The 22300-nt window shown below is 50.2% G+C and overlaps 1 protein-coding gene across 2 annotated transcripts in view; it reads left to right on the forward strand.

The window, feature by feature from the left end:
• The window catches only part of znf407 (zinc finger protein 407), a 565952-nt gene that overhangs the window by 375598 nt on the left and 168054 nt on the right, over positions 1–22300 (forward strand). For both annotated transcript variants that reach the window (XM_072466945.1, XM_072466946.1), the window contains exon 7: positions 303–423. In XM_072466945.1, coding sequence (XP_072323046.1) covers positions 303–423 — 121 coding nt within the window. The remainder of the gene's footprint in view (positions 1–302; positions 424–22300) is intronic.

The following is a 22300-nucleotide window of genomic DNA, read 5'->3' on the forward strand; positions in this document are numbered from 1 at the left end:
AGTAAAAGGTTAATGCAGTTGTGACCATTTAATTGAGAGCTGGTTCTATATTATGGTGAAAGATGCAAAAATATGCAATCTGTGACTTTTAAAACTTCACGCCTTATAATACAAGTATCAAAAGATTTTTGAGATTGTGAACATGTACTTTATTTTAAGTATATATGATTAGCCTTCAAATTTGGTCAGTAGGTAAATGCTTCCGAAATTAAATCTTTCATAGCATGGTTTTCTAACCCTTACACTCTGATAATTATAGGAGTCTGTCACAGATAGAAAAATAATGAGCATTTCTTTTGTAGGTGAAAAGCCGTTCAAATGTGACCAGTGCAACTTCGCTTCCACAACACAGTCCCATCTGACCCGACACAGACGTGTCCACACAGGAGAGAAACCTTATATGTGTCCTTGGTGTGATTACAGGTAATAGTTCATTAAACACTAGTTGATGTGAAAAAGATTAAAGGTGATGAGAAAAGGTTTATTCAAATTAAAAATACATTGCCATTAAAGTACATAACCAGCATCAGTCATTACACATTTAATTAGGAATTACATTTCCCAAAGATTGCATTTTTAAGGGTGTTTGGCAATCCAGCTTATGTCTGTTTAATGTCATTATTTGTTTTCAGAAGATAGCTCAACAGTTTTTTTTTTAATTGCGTGTCAAAATCAGATGTTTAAATGTGGAAAGATAATGACAAGAATGTCTTAGTATTGCTGAAAAAGAACACGTGTTGTTGAAGTTTTTCATTTTGCACTCATCAGGACCATTTGCAAGAGTACCAAATATAAAGTAAACAACAATTTCTACTTCTTCTGAAGAGAGTGTCGATTGATTGGCAAGTGGACTCTGATTGGCAGAGGTTCTGCTATGGAGACTGTGCTGATTGGTTAGCAAGTGGACTCTGATTGGTAGAGGCTCTGTCATGGAGAATGTTAGCAAGTGGACTCTGATTGGCAGAGGTTCTGCTATGGAGACTGTGCCGATTGGTTAGCAAGTGGACTCTGATTGGTAGAGGCTCTGTCATGGAGAATGTTAGCAAGTGGACTCTGATTGGTAGAGGCTCTGTCATGGAGAATGTATCGATGGACAGTTTAACTCCCAAGCTTTAAATTCAAACCAGACAGGTTGACTCTTGATTGTTCAAGGCATTGCCATGGGGAATGAATCAGAGAATGGCTGCCACCAACTTTTTATTTAGTTGAAACTGGCGCAACATGTGTACATGTCTTTCTTATTCTTAAACGTAGGAGAGGTGATGCTTATATTTGAGAGATGTTCCTGAGCAAGATACAAATGCTGTCCAGAGGCTGGCATGTGGCGCAGTGGATAGCACTGGGACTGCGGCGCTGAGGACCCGAGTTCGAATCCCGGCCCTGGGTCACTGTCCATGTGGAGTTTGCACACTCTCCCCGTGTCTGCGTGGGTTTCACCCCACAACCCAAAGATGTGCTGGTTAGGTGGATTGGCCGATTTGTAACAACCACAGGTTTGCATCGGGCAGGCTGGATGGCGGGTTCCAGAGGGCAGGAATTAGGAGGATGGGGAATCTGTTCATAGATGGGAGCTTTCCCAGCTTGGAGGCGCTGGAGGATAAATTTAAACTGCCGCCAGGGAATGGTTTCAGATATTTGCAAGTGCGAGACTTCCTGAGAAAGCAGGTGCTGGCCTTTCCGCTGCTGCCACCACGGGGGATACAGGATAGAGTAGTGTCTGGTACCTGGGTGGGGGAGAGGAAAGTGTTGGGTATCTACCAGGAGCAGTTGGAGGCGGGGGAAACCCCGGTGGAGGAGCTTAAGGGCAAGTGGAAGGATGAGCTAGGAGGAGAGATAGAGGCGGGTCTATGGGCGGACGCCCTGAGCAGGGTCAATTCCTCCTCATCGTGTGCCAGGCTTAGCCTAATGCAATTTAAGGTGGTCCACCGGGCACACATGACGGCGGCGAGGATGAGCAATTTTTTCCGGAACCCCAGCAAATCATGTCCACATGATCTGGGCATGCCCGAAGCTCAGAGGGTTTTGGCAGGGGTTTGCGAAGGCAATGTCCACAGTGCTAGGAACTCGGGTGGTGCCGAGTCCAGAGGTAGCGATCTTTGGAGTGTCAGAAGATCCGCGAGTTCAGGGAGTGAAAGAGGCCGACGTCCTGGCCTTTGCCTCCGTAGTAGCCCGGAGACGGATCCTTTCAATGTGGAGGGACTCAAAGCCCCGAGTATAGAGACCTGGGGCGCGATTCTCCGACCCCCCACCGGGTGAATCCCGCCCCCACTGTGTCCCGAATTCTCCGCCACCGGGGATTCGGCGGGGGCGGGAATCGCGCCGCGCCGGTCAGCGGAAATCGCGCCGGTCGGTGGGCCCACCCCTGGCGATTCTCCGGTCCGCGATGGGCCGAAGTCCCGCCGCTGTCAACCCAGGCCAGCCGGCGTGGATTGAACCACCTTTCGAACGGCGGGACAAGGCGGCGCGGGCGGGCTCCGGGGTCCTGGGGGGGGGGGGGGAGGGATGCGGGGCGATCTGACCCCGGGGGGTGCCCCCACGGTGGCCTGGCCCGCGATCGGGGCCCACCGATCCGCCGGTGGGCCTGTGCCGTGGGGGCACTCTTTTCCTTCCGCCTTCGCCATGGTCTTCACTATGGCGGAGGCGGAAGAGACCCCCTCCACTGCGCATGCGCGGGGATGCCGTGAGCGGCCGCTGACACTCCCGCGCATGCGTCGCACGGCAAAGTCATTTCTGCGCCAGCTGGCGGGGCGCCAAAGGCCTTTCCCGCCAGCCGGCTGGGCGGAAATCAGTCCGCCGCGGGCCTAGCCCCGCAAGGTGAGGGCTCGGCCCCTCAAGATGCGGAGAATTCCGCACCTTTGGGGCGGCGTGATGCCGGACTGATTCGCGCCGTTTTTGCCGCCGGTCGGCGGACATTGCGCCGAATCCCACCCCTGGTTAGTGACATGGCTGGGTTTCTCAGTCTTGAGAAAATACAGTTTGCCTTAAGCGGGTCAATGTTGGGGTTCTCCCGGAGGCGGCAGCCGTTCGGCGACTTTCTCGGGAAAAATAAAATGTCAGCAGATGCAGCAGTTTGATGGGGGGGGGGGCGGTGCGGGCGGATAGGTGTTAGATGGTTGAGGTGTGTGAAGATTGGGTCGGGTGGGGAAATGTTTATTTTACCATGTCAATGTTATTGTTTTTGTTATTGTTATAAAAAATTTGCAAATACCTTAATAAAAATAGGCAAATCGAGATAGATTTTTGACCGATAGGGAGCTACCGGTTACCGGAGTTACACAGAATGGGGAGTTGAGGCCACAATCAGATCAGCCATGATCGAGGCTCGAGGGGACGAATGGTCTCCTCCTCCTAATTTGTATGTTCCGATGTACATATGTTTGTATGAACAAGTCCTCTCGTTCTCCTACAAATGCTACCTGATCTGCTAGGTATTTCCAGAATTCTCTGTTTTTATTTCCGATTTCAAACCCTCATTGTTTTCTCTTTCTGTCATCTACATCGAATCATAGACTTTACAGTGCAGAAGGAGGCCATTCAGCCCATCATATCGGCACCGACACTTGGACAGAGCTCCCTACTTAAGCCCATACCTCCACCCTATCTCCTCATAACCCAGTAACCCCACCCAATCATTTTTAGAAACTAAAGGCAATTTATCACGGCCAATCCACCGAATCTGCACATCTTTGAACTGTGGGAGGAAACTGGAGCACCCGGAGGAAACCCACACAGACACGGGGAGAACGTGCAGACTCCGCACAGACAGTGACCCAAGCCGGGAATCGAACCCAGGTCCACGGCACTGTGAAGCAGCAGTGCTAACCACTGTACTACCGTGCCGCCCCAATGCATCAATGCAAACAGTTGCCCAGGTATGCTCTGTACACAAAATCAGGAAGAATCCCAGGCAGCCAGTTGCTGCCCCATTAGTCTACTCTTGATGATCAATGAAGTGATGGACAGTGCTGTCAAGCAGCACTTTCTTAGCAATAACCCACTTACTGACGCTCAGTTTGGGTTCTGCCAGGGTCATTTGGCTCCTGACCTCATTACAGCCTTGGGACAAACATGGGCAAAAGAGCTGACATCCAGAGGTGAGGTGAGAGTGACTGCCATTGACACCAAGGCAGCATTTGACTGAGTGTGGCAGCAAAGAACCTGAGCAAAATCGGAGTCAATGAGAATCAGGGGAAAACTCTCCGCTGGTTGGAGTCATCCCTGACACAAAGGAAGGTGGTTTGAACTAGACTAGCCATATGGGTACTGTGGCTAAGAGACCGTGGGTAGGATTCTCCGCCCCCCCCGGCCGGGTCGGAGAATCGCCGGGGGGCGGCGTGAATCCCGCCCCCACCGGCGACCGAATTCTCGGGCACCGGGGTTTTAGCGGGGGCGGGAATTTGCGGCGCGCTGGTCGGCGGCTGCTGGCAGCGGTCCCCCCGCTGATTCTCCGGCCCGCGATAGGTTGAATGGCTGCCCGTTTTCGGCTGGTCCCGCCGGCGTAAATCACAACAGCTCCTTACCGGCAGGACCTGGCTCCATGGGAGGCCTGTAGAGTCCTCAGCGGGGTCAGGGGGATCTGGCCCCGGGGGGGTGCTGCCACGGAGGCCTGGCCCGTGATCGGGGCCCACCGATCCGCCGGCGGGCCTGTGCTGTGGGGGCACTCTTTCCCTCCGCACCAGCCGCTGTCAACCTCCGCCACGGCCGGTGCGGAGAAGAACCCCCCCCTGCGCATACGCTGGGATGACGACAGCACACACTGGCGCTCCCGGGCATGCGCCAACTGGCGCCGGTTGGCCTGGCGCCAAGCCCTTCCGCGTCGGTTGGCACGCCGCCAGACACTCCAGCGCTGGCCTAGCCCTTCCTCCGCACCTTCGGGGCGGCCCGACGCCGGAGTGGTTCACGCCACTTCTCGCCGCCGGAGTGGCCCGCCCCGCTGGTCCACGGAGAATGTCGCCCCATGTTTGAGGCTAGGAATCCTGTGGCGATTAACTCACCTCCTGACTCCCCAAAGACTTCACAAAACTGTGAGGCACAGGTCAGCAGTGTGATGGAATACTCTCCCCTTGCCTGAATGAGTGCAACTTCAACAGCACTCAAGAAGCTTGACACCATGCAGGATGAAAACGCGTTTCTACAAACAATTACTTCCTTCACCACTGACGGACCATGGCAGCAATGTACAGCAACTACAATATGCACTGCAGGAACCCAGCAAGGTTCCTTCGACAACACTTTTCAACCCTATGACCGGTACCATCTAGAAGAACAAGGCAGTAGACACAGGAGGACACGACCACCTGGAAAATGACCTCCAAACTATTCACCATCCTGACTTGGAAATGTATCACCGTTCCTTCACTGTCGCTGGGTCAAGATTCTGGAACTCCCTCCCTAACAGCACTGTGGATGTACCTACACTACATAGACTGCAGCTGCTCAAGAAGGCGGCTCACCACCACCCTCTCAAGGGCAATCTCAAAGGGCTGTTTAGCACAGGGCTAAATCGCTGGCTTTGAAAGCAGACCGAGGCAGTCCAGCAGCACGGTTCGTTTCCCGTAACAGCCTCCCTGAACAGGCGCCGGAATGTGGCGACTAGGGTCTTTTCACAGTAACTTCATTTGAAGCCTACTTGTGACAATAAGCGATTTTCATTTCATTTCATTCATTTCAATTCGGAATGGGGAATAATGCTGGCCTTGCCAGCGACACCCACATACCATAAATTAATTTTTAAAACTTAAGTATTTCTTGTTTTCTTTAAAAAAAAAATTTAGAATGCCCAATTCATTTTTTCCAATTAAGGGGCAATTTAGCGTGGCCAATCCACCTAACCTGCACATCTATGGGTTGTGGGGGCGAAACCCACGCAAACGCAGGGAGAATGTGCAAACTCCACACGGACAGTGACCCAGAGCCGGGATCGAACCTGGGACCTCGGCGCCGTGAGACAGCAGTGCTAACCACTGTGCCACCGTGCTGCCCCTGTATTTCTTGTTTTCTAATGGCCTTCCGTTTGTAATAGGAGTAGTCAACATTATTTGGTAACCATGCTTCACATAAAGGTGAATTTGAAAATAGTGCACAGCCTTGATATAGGAATGCACTCTGCTTTTAAAAATAGGATCAATCCTTTCGAGAATGTCAATATTGTATCAGGTCAGAAATTCAAGATGGTCTGAATGGAAGTGGCTCTCAGTTCGGCTATGTTAACTGGAAGACCTGGGATTGTTCTCCATTGAGCAGAGAAGGGGCTTAAAAGAGGTGTTCAAAATTGTGAAGGGTTTTGATAGAGTGGATAAGGAGAAGCTGTTTTCATCGGCAGGAGTGTTGGTAACTAGAAGACTCAGATTCCAAATTACTTGCAAGTGTGCGGTTGGGGAGTTGAGAAGAAATTCTTTTACGCCGTGTTGTTATGATCTGGAGTTAACAGACTCAGAAAGGGTGCTGAAAGCAGATTCGACTGTAACTTTCAAAAGGGAATTGGACTAGGAAGGTTTACTGGTCATTCAGGTCAAGGGCATTGAAGAATTTGACTATTTGGATAACTCTTTCAAAGACCCAGCACAGTCATGATGTACTGAATGGCCTCGCTTTGTGCTGGGAAACCTTAACTCATGTTCAATTTCGATCAAATCGGTACAGAATTCCAAACCGATGCAAAGCCCTCATTATTAACGGTAGCAGTGGTATAGTGAGTCCCCCGTCGAGCATGTTTAGCCGGGGCTGGTGAGGCCGAGAACGGCCCCGCTATTAAACTGGATTCTGCTTCATTTCTGGGCTCCGGCGAGGAACGCCCCGTCGATTCCGCGCAGTCCCGTTTCCTACACTAACGAGCTCCGCCTGCCAGTGCAGGAAGAGGTCGGAGCGCCATTTAAAAATGCGCTCTGATCTCTAGATCCCCCACTATGACCTCCGGACCCCCATAATTCCCCAACAATGGGGTCATCAAGCCCCCTCCACCTCCGCCCTGACCTCTTAAGGGCAGGGCATCCCAGGTCTGATCCCCAGCATGGGCATGATGCCACATGGGCACCCTGCCACTGCCAGGGTGCCTGGGTGGCGTTGTCAGGCTGGCAGCACTGCAGTCCCCGATGGCATTGGGGGTGCCAAAGTGCCGCCTTGCCCAGAGTCCGTCCAACTAGGGGGTCCCACCTACCTGGGAGACCCCCCACCCCGCCCACCCCCAAGTGCTGGGACGCCTAGCCGACGTTTGTGGAAACCAGTGCTAAACAGTGCCCGCTCGGTGTCTCTGAGGCGAGGCCGTTAGGTCCCAGGCGCTGGGTAGATCTGGCACAGATACATTCCAGTGAGACTCAATTGCTCACTTGGATATGCAAATCTGGGTCCTGACCTCAATGGATGGGATCCAGATCGTGATGCCTCATGTGATCTCCCAAAGCGTGATGAGGCCCGAGTTGGGGGCGGCGAGGCCGATACGTCACGCCCCGGAACTGTTAGAATGTGCTTTTTAAGGAACAGCTTTGAATTACAGAAAGTCCAGTTTTCCTTCGAAACAAGGGCTGGAAATAAAAGAGGAAAGAAAAGATCGCATTTATGTTGCCTTTTCCAAAACCACCAGACCTCTCAAAGTACTTTACACCCAATGAAGTATTTTTTAAGTGTAGTCACTGTTGTAATGCAGGAAACACGGGAGTCAATTTGCGTGCAGCAAGCTGCCACAATGTGATAAAGACCAGATCATCTGTTTTAATTGATATTGACCGAGGGATAATGGTCAGGAGACTGGAGATAGCATCCCCCACTCCACCCCACCCGTTCTTTTTTGAAATGGTCTCATGGGGTCTTTTCATCCACCCAAACAGGCAGGTGGGGCCTTGCTTTAACATCTGATCCAAACAACAGCACCTCTGACAATGCTGTACTCGCTGTGATTCAGAGACGGGCATGCTGCCAACTGAGCCACGGCAGACACACCAAATCTAAAGTAGAAACAGAAAATGTTGGAAATGCACTGCCCCTGCAAAGGGACAAAGACAGATTAACATATTTTGTGTGCCTGTGCTCCGGCTGGACTGGAAATTGGAGGATAAGGAGCACAGCAGCACAAAGGTCACAAGGAAGAGGACAGCAGGTAGACACTGAGAATCAGGAATGGTGACACCTGACACGGAGCATTTGTTGGGTTGAGTGCTCAGGCATGGTAGCACAGTGGTTAGCACGGTTGCTTCACAGCGCAGGGATCCCGGGTTCGATTCCCAGCTTGGGTCACTGCCTGCGCGGAGTCTGCACGTTCTCCCCGTGTCTGCGTGGGTTTCCTCCGGGCGCTCCGGTTTCCTCCCACAAGTCCCGAAAGACGTGCTTGTGAGGTGAATTGGACATTCTGAATTCTCCCTCTGTGTACCTGAACAGGCGCCGGAGTGTGGCGACGAGGGGCTTTTCACAGTAACTTCATTGCAGTGTTAACGTAAGCCTACTTGTGACACTAATAAAGATTGTTATTGTTAAAAAACATCTTTAAAAACCCGAAAGAGGAGAAAGTCGATGGATGATGTAAAAGGAGCACCTCAGTAAGGCAATAAAGAGGCATTAAAAGAACAAAATAGCTGAGTCAGTGCACATGAAAGATGCAATAGAGCAAGAACATGGAGCGACGAGCGGAGGCAATAAAAGCATAAATGTAGGGAATGTGAAATCTTGTTGAAAACCACAGCAGATCCACCCACACAAGGAAAGACAGGCCTGTAATTTGTATTTAAAAATTCTGGAAAGGCTCAGCAAGTCAGGCCGCATCTGTAGAGAGAGGAACATAGTTAATGGTTCGGGGGGCGGGGGGGGGGCGTAAAGAGGGAAGGTGTGTGGTCAGGGTAAAGAGCAGGAGAGATTAAGTACCGAATGGGTCTTAAATTACTCTGGTTTCAGCTGCCCACAAGACTGTTCTGAATAGTTGTCATACATCTCCTGTCTGCACTCCCTCCCCTTCCACACCTCCTCCCAACCACTAAATTCTGACATTGGTCGCATAGCCCCAGCACTCTATGCTTCTACGAAAATGGCGGGGAAGGCAAAGGCCAAACGTGAATAAAACCAATGTTCAGATCCTGTAAGTGTCAAATCCCCGGGGGAATGTACAGTACTTATTCCTGAAGTTTTCATTGAGTCTGGTTAAAGCAGCTTAAAATGTCAAAAGCAGATGTGGGAGTGGAAATGGAAGAGGGGTTTGAAAGGGTGAGCCACTCGCAAAGGTCAGGATCAAACTTACTGAACCCATTTTGTCCATAAATTCACCACCTAATGTGCATTTGATCTTTCTATAACAGCCTCATAAAGAAAGAAAGAGTTGCATTTTTGTCGCATCTTTCATGGCCTCAGCACTCCCCCCAAAACAGTTTACAGTCAATGAAGTATTTTTTTTAAGCGTATTCCCTGTGGTACTGGAGGAAATGCAGCTGCCAATCTGTGCACAGCAAGATCCCACAAATGACAAAGTGATAGTGACCAGATCACCTGTCTTAGTGATTATGATTGGGCGACGTGGACTTCCCTCGTCTCCTTTGAAACAATGGCAAGGAATCCTCACCTTCCCCCAGGTGCACGGGCAGTTGGAGCCTCAGTTCAACATCCCATCTGAAAGATGACACCTTTGAAAGCGCAGCATTCGCTCAGATGCACTGCAGTGCTAACCTAGCCTTTGTGTTCAGGTTCCTGATGTAGATTCAGAGGCAATAGAGCCACAGTGGACAATAAACACAGTACAGTCGACCGTGGAAGTTACCGACTTTCCTCCCTCGCACTTTCCACTGCGACCATAACAGATGTGACAGACTTGCTTTCATCTCTCCCCATACCACTGACCAGCACGTCATACACTCCGTTCCATTTGGGACAGCAACTTGGAGGCATTTCCTCTTGAGGCCTCGCCACTGCCTATCTCTGTGACCTCCTCCAGCCATTAAACCCTCTAAGAACTTTGTATTCTTCCAACCCTCTTGCAAATCTCGCATCCCTTTTACCGCACACTGGTGGGCTGGAACTCTTTCATCCCCTCCCTAAACCTCTCCACCTATTGTCCCTCCTTTAAGATCCTCCTTAAAACCTACCTCATTGACCAAGCTTTGCATCTTTAACATCTTTTTCTTTAGCTTGGTGACAGTTTTATCTGATTATATCCTCACAAAGCACCATGGAGCAGTTGAACATGTAAAAGGCACAATATAAATGCAGGTTGTTTTGGTGCGTTATCACAACGTTGAGGTGGTCTTCACGTAATTGTCACCACTTTCCGACTTTGCAGAAAGCTACTGGGCATTGACACTTGTACGTGCTTTGTGATAGGAATTGGCATCCTAACTCGAACGTTCACTGCTGTTCCAAAGTCTCACAGGCCCCCCCCTTTCTCGTTCTCCCCAAGGGTCAGCACACAAGATTCTGGGTTGCTTTCTCTCTTTTCAGGCATTGACATGGTATCTCTGGTGTTTTCAATTTGTAATCAGCACAGTAGCATTGTGGTTAGCACAATTGCTTCACAGCTCCAGGTTCCCAGGTTCGATTCCGGCTTGGGCCACTGTCTGTGCGGAGTCTGCACGTTCTCCCCGTGTGTGCGTGGGTTTCCTCCGGGTGCTCCGGTTTCCTCCCACAGTCCAAAGATGTGCAGGTTAGGTGGATTGGCCATGATAAATTGCTCTTAGTGTTCAAAATTGCCCTTAGTGTTGGGTGGGGTTACTGGGTTATGGGGATAGGGTGGAGGTGTTGACCTTGGGTAGGGTGCTCTTTCCAAGAGCTGGTGCAGACTTGATGGGCCGAATGGCCTCCTTCTGCACTGTAAATTCTGTGATCATCCACGCCCGTACTTGTTGAGAACAGCTAAACCTCCAAAGGCAGCTGGAGACTTTTTTAAGCCGACGCGGTGTTTGGTGAAGCAAAAACTGACGCGTTTTGCTGGGGTTGCAACATTCCCTCTAAACTGCGTGGGTGTGTGGCCATGCAGAAACGGGAAAAGTACGAGGCAGGGGACAAAAACTGCGCACTTGCTGTGGTCCATTTAAGGTGCACACGTGCGGCCGTGCGACAAACTTAAAGGGTCTGCGCATAGCAAAAGGAAAATAGAGGAAATATTGGTGGGTAGGCAAGGAAAAACCAGGTCAGTGCTGAAAATAAAATCAGTGATTTTAAAAAAATTTACAGAACAGAATGCAAGTAATATGCAATCAAATGTAAGTGTTCTAAAAATTGAGAAAAAAATCATTAAGATATTTAAAAAGCACACATGCACTATCCCGGTTGTATATATTTTCCAGTTTGGATTCTTAATCCAATTAAAATTATTTGCTTCTGAAATTACAGAATGCACTGATCGTGAAAGCATTAACTTTCAGAACTTGTCCGCTATAGCAAATGATATTTTGTCTGCGAACGCTTAGTTCAGTCGCATACACTGGTTTGGTTTACAGCTTCAGACTGAAAACCCGAGTAATTAAAGTGTGTCTGTGTGTGACCATGTGAATGCTGCAAATTGAATGTAAAATGAGAAAAGTTATTGCACATTTCAGAAGGATCTTGTTACGTACTTTCCGGACCTGTATTCTTGGATTGGGTAGTCTTGAGGGAGAGGTTTTATTTCCATTATAGACATCCTGCATCTATCTGTAAAGTGGTATTTGTACGCCATATCTTATAAAGGCTAATGGGCATTTATTGTGTGTAATATTTACTTATGTTTCATTGTTTATCACCTCTCTAACCAGTGGTTTATATTTGAAGCATCATTCTCTACCCAACACCACAGGGTACTGTGGTTTAAAGAGACAACCGACCAGCAACACCACACTGTCAAAACAGCAGACAGCAAATGCTGCCTTGACAGAATTGCCATGTTCCATGAGCAATATTTTTTTTTTGCCACTGTGTTAAGGTGCATTTCCCAACTTCGAGGTTTGGCAGCATTGACATTGGAGCCAACAGTCTTAGAGGAAATCTGCATTTCTGTTTGTCATTTATTGCACGTAGAACGCTTGCACCAATATTTAATATTCCCGCTTGTCTTTGACTGAACCTGAGGCCGGGAGGCTAAAACTCAGGATGAGAGTCTGAAGGAGCCCTATCAACTGGAAGCACCACCAGCATTGCGCGACCATGCACACAAATGTCCATTAAACAATGCTGCACGCTTTGTGTTTAGCTCAGGATTTAAAAATACATATTTTTTGAGTTGACATAAAATATTAATATCTAGGATTTTAAAGATCCACATGAATAAAATGTAAATTTAAGTAATGTAAATTATAAATGAATTGCTTTTTGAAAATATTAATTATATGAACAGAGTTTTAATGTGGGCCAAGAAAGTGTTCTTCCTGAAGTGAATATTAAAAGCCGGGTATTGTGCCAGGAGTGATGCAATGCTGGGTTTGTTTTGCAAGTGAGGAAGACCCATAATTTATTCACGACACAGGGCAAGTTAATTATTAGATCTTTATCAGGAGTGAAAAGACTCCCAGTATGGCACTGTTATCAGTCTCCGATATTCTGTTTGTTCCTTGGACCATAATAGTTTCCTTTTTGAGCAAAAGACAAGTTGTGAATTCATTTATTTTAAAGTTTTGATATGTGTTGGGAGTCCCAGTTAGGCCTACGGGACTGTTCTTTCTAAGAGTTTGTAATTGTGCTAATGATACAGCATTGTTTGTGACAAATATAGCTAGAGTTAGTTGATATGTTCACAAGTGTGAATAGTAAATGACTGGTGTCAAAGAAGTGCAACAGTGTTAATGATAATATTCATGGATGGAGGAAGCAGTTATCAGCATCTGAATATCTAATAGAAAAGCAAAATACTATGGATACTGTAAATCTGAAGTGAAAACAGAAAATGCTGGATAAACTGTTTTAAAAATGTAAAATAAATTTAGGGTACCCAATTCATTTTTTTTTTCAATTAAGGGGCAATTAAAGCCCACACAAAACACGGGGAGAATGTGCAAACTCCACACGGACAATGGCCCAGAGCCAGGATCGAACCTGGGACCTCGGCACCGTGAGGCAGCAGGGCTAACCACTGCGTCACCGTGCTGCCCTCTCGTCACTCAGTTATGCAAAAAGCAAGTGTGTTCTACAGTTGAAAATACAGTATATGTTTTCCCTTTGGAGAGTTTGATTTCAACAGTGAGTGTCATTAGGATGCAGGAGGCATCGTATTGTGTGATTTGCTTCATTCCAGAGGCTGAAATCAAGGTGTGACAGCATCTCTTCTTGATCAGTATTAATCAAGAAACCTGTTCTATCGATTGAAAAGTAGATAGTCGTTATAACGTGCTTCTTGAGAGTGAGCCAAGTAGGCCATTTCAAATATAGGAGTGCTAGAAACCAGAGTTTAATTCCATTTCTCTTGCTGTCTTAAAGTAAATCCATTCGTTTGGTACCAGGAGACATTCTTGAAGGAGTTCCATTTAGTGCCGTTTCCTCTACAATGCACCATCCAAGCCTGTTAGAGTCACATTTTACCAAGTGCTGTTTGTTGTTACTGTAGGTAGGACAATTTCTGGCTTTCATTTCTCAATATCTAACACATTCTTCAGAAAGAGAGATCTCGTCACTCAGCTGGTTTAGCACACTGGGCTAAATTGCTGGCTTTTAAAGCAGGCCAGCAGCACAGTTCAATTCACGTACCAGCCTCCCCGAACAGGTGCTGGAATGTGGCGACTAGGGGCTTTTCACAGTAACTTCATTGAAGCCTACTTGTGACAATAAGCGATTTTCATTTCATTTCAATGGGGCTGTTGAGCAGAGATTCCAGTTTAAGGCGGGACCTGGCTTTGAATCAGCAAATTTCCTGTAGATTCAGAGAGTGCAGCAGATGGAAGATTGGCTATCTGAAATCCACTGTGCCACTGACTGAGTTCTCGCTAAAGGTTTACTTTGCTGCTGCTTTGATAAGTAACCACATTCTGCACCGAGACCTGAATGCCTTCTGCATCAACTTCAACCTGCACCACATAAAACCATGTCCCCTCCCAATAGACCTGTGTTTTTCCCTATCTCTGTAGATCAATCCATTCTGTCTTCAGCTGTGTATTTTCTTTCCCCTCCCCCTCCTTTATAATGTTAATTTGGGAAGTACAGCATCCTTCAAATCATCAAAGGAAAACAAAACAATTTAAACGTCCCCTTGGGGCTTAAGCTCTGCTAAGTGCCCCTCTCGGTGACTGAAGGCTACAACTCTCCTTTTATCAATGCATGGCGTGGCCTCCTGCCAGATACATCTCGGATTCTTGGCAAGGACTACAGAAGACCATCTGGAAGAATGAAAGAGTAGTGGGAGTGAACCCAGGAACCTTTAGATAGGTGCAATGTAATCAGGAGGCCCAGCGGTGCTAGGAAGAGTCAACAAGTTTTGGATCTACCTTGTCTGCATTTGCAAAACAGAGCAACTCTTTTGAGATTGGTATTAGAATCTGAGTGATACCTCCTCAGTTTGATCGGACTGACTACACTCCACCCCTTCAGAACTGCATCCCCTTATTAGCAGGAAGTTATGGCCAAGAGTTGAGTATTCTGAGCAAATGTTGCTCATGATCATCTGAATCACCAACAATCAGTAAAATACGCGGCCCATTCTTCATTTTTCACTCAGGCTGAATCAGGTTAAAAACTAGTTAATCAGCCACGGGGAGTGTGTGAGTGTTACAATAGATAACGCAATGTAAACTTATGCACAGAACGTGAACTAAAGAGAGGGAAAGGAAGTTTGGGCTAAGGGAGAGAAGGATACAATTCAGATAGGAAGTGTGAAAAATAATTAGATTTTTAAAAATCCCCAACAATAATTAAACTTTGAAGAAATGAAACTCAACAGTTGTAATAGTCAATTCTAGGCACCAGAGAAGTGGTTTGGCAGGAGTTAAGCACACCGTTGACAATTTGCTTACACTGGAATGGACGAGTCCTAACCTTTCCTGGAGTGTTTAATGTGTCTATCACACAAGTGCAGCAATGTCATGCTGTTCCATGTGTTTCAATGTCGAGTCTCTCCGTAAGATACCACTACAGCTCAGCATGGGGAGGAGCAGGGCAACTTGGTCAGTAACATCCGGATTTCCATTTGTAACTGTGTATGTGCAGATGCCGGAAGTCGCTGCCCGATTTACTTGCTGATAGCTTCACCGTTGCATCTACCGCAGTCACCTGGGCTCATTATTTCTCCGCATGTTCCCTCCGATTCCCAGAATGCGATATAAAATGAAGTTATTTTGAAGACAGCTTAATGTTGAACACTGTCCGTGTCAATCCATTATCCTTGTCCCTCCAGGAGGTACCTGATATTTCAATTATAAGGTTAGATTCTTCTGATCTGCAAGCGTTCTCATTAACCACCCGACTTTTGACAGCTTATTGACCTCAAAAGAACTTTGCACAAAACTGCAGACCGAAAGGAGGTTTCTTGTCTCCTTTTCATGCCCAAAACCTGATCCTTCAATGAGCAAGACTATTTTCACTTTTTTTTTAACATACAATTTTATTGAGGTCTTTTTTGGCATTGTAAACAGTTACAGATAACAGAAATGTGCCCGCTCCTCTCCCCGAGACACTACCCGCCTATTTATCCCTCCTACTCTACTCTAATCTCCCTCCCCCCCCCCCTTTGCTGACGTCCACTCTCCCGCGAAGAAGTCGATGAATGGTTGCCACCTTCGGGCGAACCCCAGTACAGATCCCCTCAAGGCGAACTTAATTTTTTCCATACCCAGAAAACTTGACATGTCCGAAAGCCATAGTTCGGTCTTCGGGGGTTTTGAGTCCCTCCAGGCCAGCAGTATTCGCCGCCGGGCTATTAGGGAAGCAAAGGCCAGAACATCTGCCTCTTTCTCCCCCTGGACTCCCGGGTCTTCCAAAACCCCGAAAATTCCCACCTCTGGACTCATCACCACCCCTCTTGTTTTCAGCACCCGGGACATGATCCCCGCAAATCCCTCCCAGTGGCCCCCTAAGCTTAGGACATGCCCAAAACATGTGAACATAGAATCATAGAATTTACAGTGCAGAAGGAGGCCATTCGGACAATCGAGTCTGCACCGGCTCTTGGAAAGAGCACCCTACCCAAGGTCAACAGCTCCACCATATCCCCATAACCCAGTAACCCCACCCAACACTATGGGCAATTTTGGACACTAAGGGCAATTTATCATGGCCAATCCACCTAACCTGCACATCTTTAGACTGGTCTAGAACATGGTTCGCTGGTCCTCCCGCGCATCTAGCGCACTTGTCCTCTACCCCAAAGAATTTGCTCAACCGAGCCACCGTCATGTGGGCCCGGTGAACAACCTTAAATTGAATCAGGCTGAGCCTGGCACATGTTGCGGTTGAGTTTACCCTACTCAGGGCTTCCGCCCATACCCCGTTCTCCATCTCCCCGCCGAGCTCCTCCTCCCATTAGAGTTTCAGTTCCTCCGCCTGGGACTCTTCCCCCTTCATGAGCACCTTGTAGATATCCGAGTCTCTACCCTCTCCTCCTTCTCCTCTAGAGACTATTCTGTCCTGGATCCCTATTGGCGGGAGGCATGGGAAGGATGGGACCTGTCTGCGTACAAAGTCCTGCACCTGTAAGTACCTAAAGTCATTTCCTCTTTCCAGCCCAGCTTTCTCCTCCAACTCCCTCAAACTCGCAAATTTCCCCTCCAGGAACATATCGCCCACCCTCCTCATCCCCGCCAACGCCATGTTCGAAACCCTCCATCTGTGTTCCCGGGGCGAATCGATGGCTATCACATATTGGAGCCCAGACCGACGCCTCCCCCCCCCCCCCACATGCCTCCTGGTGGAGTACCTGGCCGGCGACAGCGGTAGGGGAGCTGTGACCAGGGCTGCCAAACTGGCGCCCCTGCACGAAGCCGCCTCCATTCGCTCCCAGATAGACCCCGTACCCACCATCCACTTCCTTATCAAGGCTATGTTAGCCGCCCAGTAGTAGTTGATCAGACTCGGCAATGCCAGTCCCCCCTCGCTGCGGCTCCTTTCAAGCATCGCCTTCCTCACCCGCGGGGATTTTCCCGCCCAGACAAAGCTCAAGATGATTTTGCCAGTCCTTTTGAAGAAGGACCGTGGGATAAAGATCGGGAGGCACTGGAAGATGACCAGAAATCTCGGGAGGATTGTCATCTTTACAGTCTGCACCCTCTCCGCCAGTGACAGCGGGAGTGCATCCCATCTCCGAAACTCCCTCTTCATTTGTTCCACCACTCTAGTCAAATTTAACTTATGCAACCTGCCCCAGTCTCGTGCCACCTGTATCCCCAAGTACCGGAAACTTTCCTCCACCAGCCTAAATGGCAGCTCCTTCAGTCTATTCTCCTGGCCCCTTGCCTGCACCACAAACATCTCACTCTTGGCCATATTTAATTTGTACCCTGAAAACCGGCCGAACTTCCTCAATGTTTCCAGTATATTTTCCATCCCGGCCAGTGGGTCCGACACGTACAGGAGCAGGTCGTCCGCATAGAGAGAGACCCTATGTTCCACCCCCCTCCTAGTCATTCCCTTCCACCCCTTCGCAGCTCTCAACGCCATCGCCAACGGCTCTATGGCCAGCGCAAACAGCTACGGGGAGAGTGAGCACCCCTGTCTGGTCCCGCGGTGTAGTCTGAAATAATCTGACATTATCCTGTTCGTCCTAACGCTAGCTTTTGGGGCCTGGTACAATAATCTGACCCAATTAACCAGTCCCTCCCCGAACCCAAACCGTCCAAGCATCTCCCACAAATAGCCCCACTCCACCCGGTCGAAGGCCTTCTCAGCGTCCATTGCCACCACTACCTCCACCTCCTTGCCCGTCGGGGGCACCATGATCACATTAAGCAATCCTCTCAAGTTGGCTGTCAGCTGCCTGCCTTTCACAAACCCTGTCTGATCGTCCCCAATCACCTCCGGTATGCAGTCCTCAATTCTAATCGCCAGGACCTTGGCCAGGAGCTTGGCATCCACATTGATCAGGGAGATTAGCCTGTATGACCCGCAGGATTCCAGGTCCTTGTCCCGCTTCAGTATCAACGAGATGGTGGCTTGCGACGTCGTCGGAGGCAGGGTCCCTCTGTCCCTCGCCTCATTAAAAGCCCTAGTCAGGACCGGTCCCACTATCTCCGAGAACTTCTTGTAAAACTCTACTGGGTATCCATCCGGTCCCGGGGCTTTCCCCGACTGCATGGCCTTTAGGTCCCCCAATACCTCCTCTGCTCTAATCGGGGCCCCCAGCCCGTCCACTAGTCCCCCGCCTACTTTTGGGAAGGTTAGTCCATCCAGGAACCTTTTCATCTCCTCTGGCTCTTCCGGGGGTTCTGAAGTGTACAGCTCACTATCGAAGTCCCGAAATACCTTATTCAGTCCTGCCGGGTCCTCCACTCTGCTCTCCTCCCCATCAACCACTCTACTTATTTCCCTGGCCGCCTCCCTCTTCCTGAGTTGCTGCGCTAGCAATCTGCTGGCCTTCTCCCCATGCTCATACACCACTTCCCTCGCCTTCCTAAGTTGTTCCACGGCCCTACTCGTGCATAGCACCCCCAGTTCCGCCTGCAATCTCCGTCTCTCCCTGAGTAGGTCCTCCCCCGGGGACCCCGCATGCTCCTCGTCTATCCGGTGAATTTCCCTAACCAATCTGTCCATTTCTGCTCTGTCCGCCCTGACCCTGTGAGCCCGAATTGAGATCAGCTCCCCCCTCACTACTGCCTTCAGCGCCTCCCACAGGATCGCTGCTGAAACCTCCCCCGTATCGTTCACCTGCAAGTAATTTTGCATACACTTCCGAAGTCTCTCACATATCCCCTCCTCCGACAACAGTCTTACGTCTAACCTCCATTGCGGGCGTTGGTAATTCGCCCCTCCCGACCTGCAGTGCGGAGTATGGTCCGAGATAGTGATTGCCGAGTATTCCGTATTCTTTACATCCCCTACGCGTGGAAACTGGGCTGGTTTAGCTCAGTGGGCTAGGCAGCTGGTTTGTAATGCAGAACAAGGCCAGCAGCGAGGGTTCAATTCCCGTACCGGCTGAGAATTCTGAATTCTCCCTCTATACCCGAATAGGTGCCGGAATGTGGCGACTAGGGGCATTTCACAGTAACTTCATACTTGTGACAATAAAATATTATTGGATAGTCAGAGGCTTTTCCCCAGGGTAGAGGGGTCAATTACTAGGGGGCATAGGTTTAAGGTGAGAGGGGCAAAGTTTAGAGTAGATGTACGAAGCAAGTTTTTTACGCAGAGGGTAGTGGGTGCCTGGAACTCAAAACCGGAGGAGGTAGTGGAAGCAGGGACGATAGGGACATTTAAGGGGCATCTTGATAAATATATGAATAGGATGGGAATAGAAGGATACGGACCCAGGAAGTGTAGAAGATTGTAGTTTAGTCGGGCAGTATGGTCGGCACGGGCTTGGAGGGCCGAAGGGCCTGTTCCTGTGCTGTACATTTCTTTGTTCTTTGTTTGTTCTTTGTTCTTTGTACGCAGTCCCTGCTCACGATAAAAAAATCAATCCGAGTGTGGTGGTATATATTAGGGGTAATACGGTACACCATGAATGCCGAGGAGCTATTGGAGGACAGATGCTGGGTCCCGATTGGATCTGCCGCCTACTGGGCTCCACCCAGATAGGCGGGGTATAAGAACCCGGTTTATTCCCCGCAGCTGCATTCTGTGACTGAGCTGCTGGGGAACAAGTCTGAACAAGTCTGCTCAATAAAGCCTCGATTGAAGTTCTCTCCGTCTCGCCTCGTGTGTGATCGATGGTGCTACAATTTATTGAGCAGACTTAAAAAGGAATATGGAGCTCCGGATCGCCCCGGAGTGCCTGCGAATCGGCCCCCAAGCAGCTAACGCAACATCGGCGTTTAAACACTGGCTGGCGTGCTTTGAGGGATACCTCCGAACGGCCCCCGGCAGACCAACGGAAGACCAGAAGATGCAGGTCCTGCATTCCAGGGTAAGTCCCGAAATCTACGCACTCATCGAGGAGGCGGAAGAACTCACAGCGGCGATCAACTTGCTGAAACAGACCTACATTACGCCCGTCAACCAGGCCTACGCACGCTACCAGCTCGCGACGAGACGACAAATCCCCGGGGAATCGCTGGACGAATTCTTCAATGCGCTGACGATCCTGGGAAGAAACTGCGACTGCCCAGCGGTAACGGCGAATGAACATACGGACCTCCTGATCAGAGACGCTTACGTAGCAGGTTTGGCATCGTCGCAAATTCGCCAGAGACTTTTAGAGAAAGACTCTCTCGGACTCACAGAGGCACGGGCCCTTGCAGCCTCCCTCGACGTGGCCTCCCAAAACGCCCGCGCCTATGCCCCCGACCGCACTACAGCCCCTTGGGCTCCGTGGACCCCCGCCGCGACCGACCCCTCGGCACACCCACCCCTCCACAAGTGTGCGCGGCCAGAATCCCAGACAACCTGGGGGGGCCGCGCTGCTACTTTTGCGGGCAGCCGAAACACCCCCGCCAGCGCTGCCCGGCCCGCTCGGCCACCTGTAAAAGCTGCGGCAAAAAGGGGCACTACGCAGCGGTGTGCCAGTCCCGTGGGGTCGCCGCTATCTCCGGGGAACAAACAGGACCACGGGCTCAACCCCCCCCAGCGACCCACGGGCGGCCAATGGGCGCCGCCATTTTGGACCCCGGACACCACGAGGGGGGGACGGGCGCCGCCATCTTCCGCGTGCGACCCATGGGAGCGGTCATTTTGTCCACCCCCGGCCGAGTGCGACCCATGGGAGCGGCCATTTTGTCCACCCCCGGCAGCGTGCGATCCATGGATGCCGCCATCTTGGCTGACAGGCAAGGACCCCAGCGTGGATGGCTCCACACTGCCTGAAGACAACGATCTGATGCACCAACCACGTTTGGCATCGGTGACCCTCGACCAGTCGCGGCCCCGGACGCCCCAGACGACAACGACAAAGGTGCTGTGAACGGGCACGAGACGCCGTGTTTGATCGACTCTGGGAGCACGGAGAGTTTTATTCACCCAGACACGTTAAGACGCTATTCCCTTGTAATTCGGCCAAGCACCCAAAAAATCTTCCTGGCGACGGGGTCCCACTCCGTTTAAATCAAAGGGTTCTGCATCTCAAACCTAACGGTGCAGGGGAGAAAGTTCAAAAAGTACCGGCTGTATGTCCTTCCCCACCTCTGCGCTCCCACCCTGGGGTTGGACTTCCAATGCAACCTCCAGAGCTTAACATTTACATTTGGCTGCCCTATACCCCCACTGACTATCTGCGGCCTCGCGACACTCAAGGTCGAACCGCCCTCCTTGTTTGCGAACCTCACCCCGGATTGCAAACCCGTCGCCACTGGGAGCAGACGATACAGCACCCAGGACTGGACGTTTATCAGGTCCGAAGTCCAGCGGCTGCTGAAGGAAGGTATAATCCAGGCCAGCAATAGTCCCTGGAGAGCTCAGGTGGTAGTAGTGAAGACAGGGGAGAAGCAGAGGATGGTCGTAGACTACAGTCAGACCATCAACAGGTACACGCAGCTGGATGCGTACCCTCACCCCCGCATATCCGACATGGTCAATCGGATTGCACAGTACAAGGTCTTCTCCACCGTGGACCTTAAGTCCGCCTACCACCAGCTCCCCATTTGCCCCGGTGACCGCAAGTACACTGCCTTCGAAGCAGACGGGCGGCTATACCACTTCTTAAGTGTTCCATTCGGCGTCACGAACGGAGTCTCGGTCTTTCGACGGGAGATGGACCGAATGGTTGACCAGCACGGTTTACGGGCCACGTTCCCGTACCTCGACAACGTCACCATCTGCGGCCACGACCAGCAGGACACAACGCCAACCTCCGCAAATTCCTCCAGACCGCTAACGCCCTCAACCTCACCTCCAACGAAGAAAAATGCGTGTTTAGCACCGTAGCCATCTTGGGCTACGTAGTGCGTAATGGAGTGATAGGCCCCGACCCTGAACGCATGCGCCCCCTCATGGAGTTCCCTCTCCCCCACTGTGCCACAGCCCTGAAACGCTGCCTGGGCTTCTTTTCTTATTACGCCCAGTGGGTCCCCCAGTACGCAGACAAGGCCCGCCCACTAATCCAGTCCCGCCAGGCCTTCAGCCGCATCAAAGCGGATATCGCAAAGGCCACGATGCGCGCCATCGACGAGTCCCTCCCCTTCCAAGTCGAGAGTGACGTATCCGACGTAGCTCTGGCGGCCGCTCTCAACCAAGCGGGCAGACCCGTGGCCTTTTTCTCCCGGACCCTCCACGCTTCAGAAATTCGCCACTCCTCAGTAGAAAAGGAGGCCCAAGCCATAGTGGAAGCTGTGCGACATTGGAGGCATTACCT

Source organism: Scyliorhinus torazame, chromosome 11, assembly GCF_047496885.1.
Source record: "Scyliorhinus torazame isolate Kashiwa2021f chromosome 11, sScyTor2.1, whole genome shotgun sequence".
Lineage (NCBI taxonomy): Eukaryota > Metazoa > Chordata > Chondrichthyes > Carcharhiniformes > Scyliorhinidae > Scyliorhinus > Scyliorhinus torazame.